This window comes from Podarcis pityusensis (genome assembly GCF_964106645.2).
Source record: "Podarcis pityusensis genome assembly, chromosome: Z".
NCBI lineage: Eukaryota > Metazoa > Chordata > Lepidosauria > Squamata > Lacertidae > Podarcis > Podarcis pityusensis.
In genome coordinates, this window is record NC_138044.1 from 12,613,920 (window position 1) to 12,624,826 (window position 10,907).

Genomic DNA, 10,907 nt, shown 5'->3' on the forward strand with positions numbered 1-10,907 from the left:
AACCACGATTTTCTCAGTTCAGTTAGTTCCTCCTGCTCCTGTAAAGTCATGTCCTTTCCACCAACTGATGCTGAGCTATAAGGGTCCCTAACCCAGTCAAGGCATTCAGTGGAGACTGAAGAGAAATAAAATGACAACTTCTCCGGTCCTCCTGGTGACTCGAGTCGCAACGTCTTCTCTCCTCTGCTGCGCACACTGTGCTAGGGCGGGAAGGAAGTCAGAAGATGATGTCCTACTGTGATAGGTCCAGGCTGGAGTCTGGACCAATCACAGCCCAGACATCAGAAAAGTGGAGGGTGCCCCCCCCCCGAGGAGCGCCAATCGGCGCCCCTGCTGGCCGAGGGTGGGGTCAACCCCCCCCCCATACCCAGGACATAGTCCGGCGCCGGCCTAGTGGGCGAAAAATTGAAAAACTTTTTTTTTAAAATCTTTTGAATTTTTCCCACGGCACACCAGGCAACATCTCGCGGCACACTAGTGTGCCGTGGAACAGTGGTTGAAACACACTGATCTAGTGGTCCTTAATGTTTACATGTTTTGTTTCTAGATGAAAAGTGATGTGTAAATGAGCTCAGAGTATGTATGCATTATTGTGCCAGGTCAGAATACCTCAAGTTGGATCTCTGAATAATTTTAAGTAATTTCAGGCCCAGAAATATACAAGAGAGAAGCTAAGGGCTGGACCAAGCGCACAAAGGAGATGATTTTGGATAACTTAATCCCTGGCTTTATCAGCTGCTCAACTCTGCAGTTTGTTTGCTTGATCACACAAGAAGCAGCCCATCTACTATTTTAGTTAACCATAACTAACTTTGAGAGCCATGATGTGTTGCTTATTTAATATTCAAGCTGTCTGGCTCTTTAATCAACATAAGCTAATGCAATGAAACCACTTGGCCAATAACCTGTGTTAATTACAATCTGCTGCCCATTGTTGGCAAAAGCTGTGTGCCCTTAGGAGTTAATGGTACTTTCCTATCTGTACTGAACTGTTTCAGTGCAGTAAATCTGTTATATGGGAAATTGTCCAATCCTGAACCCTCCAGCACTAATTATTGTTAGCTTCTTCTAACACATCCTGATTCATCCCATTGTTGGCAAGAGAGCACCATTTGGGGTTCAGTGCCTGTAGAAACTACACATTTCATTTTCTGAGGGTCTTATTTCACTTCCATGGTAGTAATATGAAGCAGTCAACCACCCAAATTTGATTAAAGGAGGGCAACTCACTTGTATTTTATTAAACACTCCCCTTCCTTTCCCAGCCATTCCAGCCACTGGACATGCTGAAACTTTCAAGAGGCAGAAATATGCGCACACACTTAATTTGTAGTCCTCCGGCACAAAACGTGGATTGTCTTGCATTACAAGGAGGGAGGCAGATTTAGATTACTAAACATTTATTTAAAACATTTTACTTAAGAAGAGTTACAGCACTGTCTTTGTAGATTTCCCCTTTAATATCCATTCCACCAAACACTAAGCACAAGTGTTCATCTGGGCAGCCTTGAGATAGATTGTCTCCATTAGAGCCCCCAGCTCCTTCCTTCCTGTTGCTGTCCTCACTGGAAGACACTTTCCATGGAACAACACACATAGACTGGTCCAGACGAGCAGAAAGCACAGGAGTTTTAAACTCCAACTTTGTCCAATGTCCCTTTTCTGCAGTTAAAAATAAATAAATAGAAAACTATGCAAAAAAAGGGGGGGGGAGCAGCAGCTTCTTGTAAATTAAAACATCGTTATTTGTCAATCTTGAAGAGAGCTGGAAAATTAGACCTGAAGCTTCTACAGGGAGTGGAAATACTGGGGATCTCTTTTCCCTCTTAACATTTTAAGTGACATACATGTGAATAGTGACGGCTGCCAGCTGTATGGTTTTAAAAGCAGCAAAGAAAGATTCTTGGAGGATATGGCAAACCAGTTGTTTGGAATCAAAAAGGGGAGACTGCAGTTTCGCACAATTCCTGCTTGCAGGCTCCTGACTGAGAACAGTATGTGGGGCTATTTAGACCAGATGGGCTCTTGTGGGTGTTATGGAACACTGAAACACTGAGCGGCTCTTAGGCACTTTAAAACTATTCCCATCTAGACCAGGAGTAAGAAACTCCTAGCCTGCCAGATGCTGTTGGATTCCTAACTTCCATCAGCTCCAACCAGCATGGCCAAGGGTGGGGGTTCAGCAACATATTGCAGAGTCACAAGTTCAGATGGGTTGGGTAAAAATAATAAATTATGTACTATTCCTGATCTAGCCCACTGCTGCCTAATACAGTGGTACCTCGGGTTAAGTACTTAATTCGTTCCGGAGGTCCGTACTTAACCTGAAACTGTTCTTAACCTGAAGCACCACTTTAGATAATGGGGCCTCCTGCTGCTGCCGCGCTGCTGGAGCACGATTTCTATTCTCATCCTGAAGCAAAGTTCTTAACCTGAAGCACTATTTCTGGGTTAGCAGAGTCTGTAACCTGAAGCGTATGTAACCTGAGGTACCACTGTACTGAGAGCAGCTCCTCAAGGTTTCCACTAGTGAGCGAGGAGAGAGAGAAGCCCCTTTCCTATCACCTGTTGCAAAAGATCCTTTTAACTGGAGAATATTTGGGATTAAGCCTGGGACCTTTCTGCATGCAAAACACCTGCTCTTTCACTGAGCTATAGATGCTTTTGATAAACATGAATCTGCCTTTTTCCACATCAGATTTCTTTTGCACACGTAGCCCAGGTGTGCCTACTCTGAATTGACCACAACTTTCCAGGGTTGCAAGCAGATCTGTTTCAATATCCCTTGTTCCCTGATGCTCCTCCTTCTCTATCTTGTTAAAAACTGCAGACTCAAGGGACTAAGCCTGGGACCTTTTTCATGCAACAGGTGAGCTCTACTCCCTTTAGTATGTGGTGACAGTGTTTATAATCCGGGGCGGGGGGAGTCACACTACATAATCAGAGGCCACATAAGCACTCTCTGTTTTGGATTACAGCTCCCATCAGCTTCAGCCACTACTAGCTTCAGATAAGGTTGTCATGTGGGGAGGTTACATGGCTGGGGCTGCCATCTCAAAATTGCTGGCAATGGCACATACACAAAGAGGACTCCCCAGTATAATGTTCCCAATGGAAGCTAAGCAAAGATATCATAAGAAACACCCACCTATGTGATATTTATACATTGTGTCCAGTGCTCCAGTTGGGTCCATTCCACCAAATATATACAAATGGCCCTGAAACACAACTGCTGAGTGGGCTGCCCGCCCTGCTGGTACAGATCCAGTAGCTGACAGGGTCTCCCACTTCATTTCAGCTGCAAGCACATTAAACCAATCCACATCAGTGCTCATCAGGTGCAAAGCTTAAGCAAACTGAGCTTGAAACACACATAACAGGGCTGCATGCACATTCTGCGATTCTGCAACAGGAAAATGAATTTGGTAAAGAGTTTGGGACAGTTACTTCAATGTTAAGTTTCTAGCTGTTAATGACAGCAAAGATTATTGGGGGCTTAAACAGATGGGAAATGCCTGTAAAATAGGAATCAAAGGAAGGCTAAATGGTATTTAGAATTTATTTTTCACATTAATGTCTGCCTTTCCATAAAGGAACTTATGGCAGCATACACGGTTATCCTCCCCTTTCCTCCCTTGTATCCTCACAACCTGCACGGTGGGTTAGACTGAGAGATTATGCCTAACCTAAGGTCACCCAGAGAGATCTGAGTGGGGATCTGATTCCTCGTCTTCCTGGATCTTGTCAAATGTTACCCACTACCCCACACCACCTCTTAAGGCTGTACCACAATTCTGTAGTAACACAGCCTGCAGGTGGAAACTGTAATCAGGATCCTACAGTATTTCTTACATCCTTAGCCTTTAAGGCTTTATAATGTGTGGCTTCTAAAGATCTATGGGTTGTTATTTTTTTAAGGCAAGGTGGGAAGATAATAATCCCTTTTCACAAAGTTTGCACCACTGAGTACTTACTTGTATCAAAGCAGAAGAGATCATCAAAAAAGGTATCACCAGCCAATCCGCCATGTATGTAGAGCCTGTTCTCAACAGCCACCACGGCATGGCCATGTCGAGGAGCAGGAGGGTCGCCCCGAACTTCTGGTTGCAGCCATGTCAGAGTGGCTACAGGTGGTGAGAGAGAAATGTATTAAGATGAAGCAACAGCTACCTCAAGGGCCTTGCTCCCTGCTTCCCACACATAGGGTTAAAAGGCCTACATTAGTCATGTTTATCCATTTCAACGGGTTTTCTCTAAGTAGGACTAACAGGATTCAACTCCTACTTTGCTCCATCTGCTGCCAGGCCCAGGGGAATCAGCTAAACATTTGGTTTGGGAAATATCTGCACAGGAGCAGACGAAGCTTACCAGAGTCAAAGATGTGAAGCTGCTGGTCTTTGACTGGATCCACCCCTTTATCGCCTCCTCCAAATACATATAAACGGTCCCCAATCACTGCTGAGGATGTATGATAAGTCCGAGGGGACGGTGGAGTGCCGCTCACCTTAGGGCTCATCCATGTTCCAGCTTCTAACATGGAAAACAAAAATATTTGTAAGCTAAGCTACAATATTGAAAAATTGGGGATTGCACACAAGTAAGTTATAGGCACAGAAAATGAGGGTAGGTGCAAATTACATGTCACATGTAGAAGAAAGAAATGGAATTCCTAGTCCCCTTTGGTTACCAGGCAAGTGCTTAAATGCAAGGCTAATTTAATGGTACTTTGATTCAAAGGAATGTCAAAGAGAAACTAGAACTTGAAACTACTGAACTGTAGTTCCTCAAGAGATTTAGTGCTATAAGTTAGGGACTGAATTGAAACATTTTGCGGGTTTTGAATCAAATTACATGTGCCAGTTTGCTGACCAACGGCTTGGATGTTAGGATGTTATAAACCAACTATTTTGTGTGTATGTCAATGGCAACTGTTAAAACACAATTATCACCATCTCTACATATTATTGCCTTCTGATCTCACAATTCCACCTTCTGACCCACCAGTGCAGTAACTCAGGATAATACTTCATGCATCTAAAGAAGCAAAAGCTGATGCCATAATAAATTTATTAGATATAGAAGGTGACACAAATACTGTTGTTTTTGCTGCAGTACGATAACCCAGCTACCACTCTGAAATAAGTTTTATTGTTATTTTCATCATCTAACAGATAGCCAGTGTGGTGTAGTGGTAAGATTGTTGGACTAAGTCCTGAGAAACTAGAGTTCAACCCCCTGACTAAGGCCAAGTGAACTTGGACCAATCACTCTCTCCTAGGTTAACCTACCTCAATGGCTTGTTGTGAGGATAACCATTCTCAGGAGAGCTATATTTGCTGCTCTGAGCTCCTTGGTGGGATAGTGGGATGCAAATATTGGATATGAATAAATTTAGAAATTGGACAGCTGCATGTTTGAAATCTTAAAAAAAAAATACTCCAAGAAGTAATAAAATGAAAAGGAAATAACTAATACTCACGGAGGTCCAGAACTTGCACACAGTTCCTGTTCCCAGTTTCACTGGCTCCTCCAAACACCCAGAGGCTCGTGGGACAGCTTGTGGGAATGAAGGTGGCATGCTCATACCGCGGCAAGAGACCCCGCCAGGCAGGTGCTGTCCAGCAGTGTGCATCTGGGAGCCAGAAAGACACATAAGAGCCTGGTAGTGGGATCAGGCCAAAGGGGGCTCATCTAGTCCAGGATCCTGTTCTCACAGCAGCACCTGATTTTGGGCAGTGTGGGTGCTTCCCATACATAGGGCACCAAAAGAGGGAGAGCAAAATTGAGATGGTGCATTTCGGTGTGCCAAATTTTGTCATAACTCAGTGCACCATATTACCAAAGATTACCAAAGTCTGCCTCTGCTCAGAGTCCAGCCAGGTGTCCCGATGCAAAGCCCACTAGCAGGACCTAAAAGCAGCAGCACTCTCTGCAATTGCTGCCAGGTAAAGGGTGGGACGTGGGTGGCGCTGTGGGTTAAACTACAGAGCCTAGGACTTGCCAATCAGAAGGTTGGCGGTTCGAATCCCCATGACGGGGTGAGCTCCCATTGCTTGGTCCCTGCTCCTGCCAACCTAGCAGTTCGAAAGCACGTCAAAGTGCAAGTAGATAAATAGGTACCGCTCCGGCGGGAAGGTAAACAGCGTTTCCATGCGCTGCTCTGGTTCGCCAGAAGCGGCTTAGTCATGCTGGCCATGCTGGCCACATGACCCGGAAGCTGTACGCCAGCTCCCTTGGCCAATAAAGCGAGATGAGCGCTGCAACCCCTGAGTCGGTCATGGCTGGACCTAATGGTCAGGGGTCCCTTTACCTTTACCTAAAGGGTGGATGGGCAGGACTTTCCCAAAATAGCCTGGTGGGCCAAATGGAGTGGACTGGTGAGCCAAGTTTGGCCCCTATGGCAATGGCACCATCAGGGCAGAGCTTTTTGGAAGAAGTCCAGGGCACCAAAATGCCACAGGGCTCTTTTGAGTGTCGAGACCCTGCAGCCACCTCCTTGCTGGAAAATAACTCACACAAGGACACAGATATTAAGTTTATGTTATTGGGCAAATTTGGCCACAACGTTATTGAATTACAGAATGTGAGAGGTATTGGCTTAGGCATTGATGGGACCTGACTATATCTGACTCCTGCCCGCTGTGCAGGAAGTCCAGTAAGAGTAAACCACCAGAAGGGGGAGCCCTGTCCATGCAAGAGGAAGTCCTCCGGCTCACTCCTCAATTTAAACTGTCCCGGCCACGCCCCACCGGCCAGCGGATTGGCTGGTCGGGCTCTGACGTAGCCGGGATCCCCTGGGCTATGGGGGACAAAGTCCCCCGCTCGCTCCCCCGTGGGGAGTGTGTGGCCACATGGTCCACCGCAACTCCTCCCCACTGGGAAGTGGAGCAGATTTACCACATTTGGAAACCTGGTGAAGAAATACAGATCGTCACCTAAAGAGGGAGAAAGAACCCCATGAATCCAGGGTCTAAAATTACTGCATTGCAGCCATGAGGACCAGGAACTTGCTTGCTTTTTTTTTTACAAAAAACAAAACAAAAGCAGTTTCCTTGAGAAGCTGAATTCTGCCACATATCATACGCTTCCTTCCTGCTCTAATGACACTCTGGCCCTTACCAAGATCCATGATGTAGGAGTCGGCAAAACTGCCACTCGGGTCTGCTCCCCCGACAAGGATGACTTTCCCTTTCCTGCAGCCTGGCTCTGCAGGAGGTAGGTACACGGAGTTCTGCCCCACACGGGCACAGGGACTGTCCCCAGGTAGGAGAAGGGCATACCTGGCATGGAGAAATAAGCAAAAGGGATCTCAGCAAGGCTGCTGTTCTATGTGGAGCAGAAGATGGAGCGTGTATCTTTAAGCCTGCAATGCTATCTACGCACACTTACCCAGGAGTAAACACCACCGAACAAACATGCATAAATGCTGTAGCAGCTACTAGGATGAGCGGGGAACCAGGGGAACCCTGGGCTATGAACTCAGTCAGAGAGTCTCAGGGAAGTCACTCTCAGCCTCTCCATCTACAACATGGGGATAAAACAAGGCTGGGTAACCTTGCTGGGCTGTTCTATGGATTATTGAGGGCGTATGTGCAAAATACTGTGAATACCCCAATCTTATTATTCATACAAGAGTGAAACAAAATGCTGCAGTATGGACTCTGCCAGACAGCCTCTCTTCCAGGATACTACATTCCACCACCAAATTTTCTCTTCCCTGCTTCTCGGAAGCCAGTCATTATTCCTTGCTCAGTGTGTACATTTCACCCTAAGTGAGCTGTTTTGCCCTCTCTGGGTCCAATCACTTGCCCCCCCCCAAAAAAAGTTCGTTTTAAACTTTTGAAAAACTTCAAGTTCTTCCAAGCCTGTTGTGGGTGGATGGTACTCTTTTACCTACATGAGATCACATACCAGAAGATGCTATGCAGTGTTTGCCAAATGGATGCCCTCTAGGTATTTGGGACCACAACTCCCATCAGCTCCAGCCAACATGGTCGTTGTCATCCAAAAGATCTGAAATGCACCTTCTTGGCAGAGACTGTCTTCTCTCTGCCCCATCAGCACCAGAAACCCATTAGGTGGTGACAGGAGAGAGAGGCCCTTCTGTGGCTGCTCCCCTAGATAGGATTTCCTCCCAAGAGAGCTTAGATGAGCTCCCTCCTTGTTATCCTTCCACCAGCAGGCTAAGGCCTTCCTGTTCAGACAGGCCTTTGGGAACTTAAGGTACAGGCAATGCTGACCACTGGGCTGCTGTCAAGACAAACAGGATTTCAATTACTGGTTCCAAATGTGTTCTGATGTATTTTAAACTATTGTTCCTAACTAGTTTGTTTTTATTACTTTGTATTTTATAATGCTGCTTCAAAATGTTGAATCCCAACTTGGGAGAAAGCTGGGATATAAATATAATAGGCAAATGAATAAATAATGCACAGTAATATACAGGATAGCATCCTCACCCCCTGGTACACCAGATTTCTGCAACCTGATGTACAGCCATGTTCTTTTGAGGATAACGAGAATTGTTCTTTAAACCATCTGGAGGACACTGGGGTTGGGGGAGGTTGATGTGCACAACATTTTTAAAATTTACTTCTTAACTGAGGTTTGCATATTTCAAAAGAAAGAGCCACAACACAATCATAAGGTAATACTACCAATAAATAAATTACCAGGGTCGCCACCCCCTACAGCGATAAACAAGATCCATACCCCACACTACAATTCAAAATGTAAGTGTGGTGTTTGTGGTTAGAGTGTTGGACTAGGGTCCGTGAAACCAAATTCCAAATCTGCACTTAGCCATTCCGCCCACTGGGTGTCCTTGAGTCAGCCACTTCTCTCTCAGCCTAACCTACCTCACAGGGTTGTTTTGAGCATAAAGTGGGAAGAAGGAGAACAAGATAAAGGCCATCTTGAGCAGCTTGAAATAAAAGATGGGATATAAAATAAACATGGCAATACAATTAATATAAAAACCTGTCAAAAGCAGCATTAGAACATTGTAGGTGTTGTCTTCCTCCTTTTATTGGATTTTTCTTTACAAAACACAATACTGTAATTCTTTCTTTCTTTAAGTATTTACTTATGCATTTTCATTAGTACAATAATGCAATAATTCTCTCTGATGCGTGCAGACCATTTGACAGGGCTGCAGGAGATCAGGGCCCTGCCTCGCGGAGCGTACGGTCTAAAATTCAACCTAGGAAAGCAACAGCAGAAATGAATGGCGTGCAAGAAATCCTCTATAAAATTGGAGGCAGGAGTAAATATCGGAGGCAGAATCTTGTAAAGGAAGGACTATTATTAATTTAAGCCTCTGGCCGCAAGCAGAGTTTGACTGCATATTGCGTGTCATCTTCCGCAAGTTAATACTCCCTTTGAAAGACTATTCCCCTCTGCTGAGGGGCACAGGAGAGAGAAAGCTCCCTGATCGATGGCTGCCCCTTCCAGGTAGGCTGAAGCGGATCCAGGGGGCCCACGCCTCAGTTCAGAACCGACCTCCCCGCACCCTGTTTCTCTTTGCACGTCAACTCCCTCAAATTGCATCCCACGTGCACTGATGCCCCGCCTCGAGAACGCACCAGTTGCCTTCCTCCGGGTTTCCTCCCGGCTTCAGCTCCAGCAGCGACGTCCGTGAGCCCGGCTCCGGCCCCATGGATGCAGGCCGAGGGAGAGGGGTGAGATAAAAAAAACCCGACGCCCCGCCCCCGGGTCCGTTGCTAGACGACCAGCAGCTCCGCCCTCAACGTGGCTACTGTGCAAGCGGACAGCGCTTCACGGTAAAACCACCCCGCTGCTGCACACTTTTAAATTGCATATCCTTTGTCCTCAGTTCATTCCAAGGTGCAGCATACTTCTCTCCCCGCTTATTTTTTTTTTAAAGAAAGAAGGCCACGTGAGAGCGTTTCTGAGCATGTGCAGATCTCTTCCCATTTCATCACACAAGCCATTACTTCCTCTTGCTTCAGATATGTGGGATTGCTGGTGGCCAGGCTGCTATTAATATGTTTATAAGGTGTATCATGTATATTTATATAAAATATTTCTTATTTATATCTGTTTATTCAAAATGCCTTACAAGAAGTTGCATCCAACTGAGAGTAGGCCTACTGAAATCAATGGGCCTGTCCATTAATTACAATGGGTCTATGCTCTGTGTATGCTAACATTAGATACAGACCAACATTTTTTACCTGCCCTCCACCATGTGGTCCCCATGTGGGTTACACAACAACTGCTTAATAAATATAAAATTACAACAAAAACAACAGAATTCCAAACAAAAGCAGCACAAATACAGATTAATCCAAAGAGAGGAGTCAACTACAGTGGTACCTTGGGTTAAGAACTTAATTTATTCTGGAGGTCCGTTCTTAACCTGAAACTGTTCTTAACCTGAAGCACCACTTTAGCTAATGGGGCCTCCCGCTGCTGCTGCTGCGCCGCTCCCCTGCAATTTCTGTTCTCATCCTGAAGCAAAGTTCTTAACTTGAGGTAATATTTCTGGGTCTGTAACCTTAAGCGTCTGTAACCCGAGGTACCACTGTAAAAGATACTTTAATGACTGCAGTTTCTGGATGAAACATGAGGGAAGCCCCATATAGAGTGCATTGTAGTTATCTGGTCTTGACAGAATTGGTTGACAGCTCTCAGGATCTATTGGGTTACAAATGATTTGTGGCACATCAGCCACCATCCCTTGTTTAAAAATACTTGTTTCTTTCATCCAGTTAAGTCCTCTTTGCTGCAGTCTAGGAAAAGCCTCACTTTTTCCTCTCAGCACCTATAAGTTAGTTTAGCTCATCCTCAGATATGATTAATCTGTGGCATAGCCAGTTCTGGAACACTGCACTTACAAAAAGAAATAACACAAAAGATTAGAAGAATAGGAACACCAGTTGCCA

The 10,907-nt window shown here is 45.4% G+C and overlaps 1 protein-coding gene across 2 annotated transcripts; it reads right to left on the minus strand.

Annotated features, from left to right (window-relative positions):
* Positions 1 to 1,383: 1,383 nt before the first annotated feature.
* On the minus strand, positions 1,384 to 9,887 carry RABEPK (Rab9 effector protein with kelch motifs). Of its 2 annotated transcripts, XM_080990460.1 has the most exons (8): positions 9,585 to 9,887; positions 7,390 to 7,521; positions 7,120 to 7,280; positions 5,480 to 5,632; positions 4,369 to 4,530; positions 3,975 to 4,124; positions 3,149 to 3,298; positions 1,384 to 1,662 (listed from the first exon to the last, which is right to left on the minus strand). In XM_080990460.1, exons 2-8 carry the CDS (start codon positions 7,419 to 7,421, stop codon positions 1,415 to 1,417), a joined length of 1,056 nt encoding a protein of 351 aa, XP_080846586.1. In that variant the 5' UTR covers positions 7,422 to 7,521; positions 9,585 to 9,887; the 3' UTR covers positions 1,384 to 1,414. The 2 variants fall into 2 exon arrangements, with proteins under 2 accessions (XP_080846586.1, XP_080846585.1); XM_080990459.1 differs by lacking the exon at positions 7,390 to 7,521 and having other exon boundaries at positions 9,585 to 9,885.
* Between the last annotated feature and the right edge of the window lie 1,020 nt (positions 9,888 to 10,907).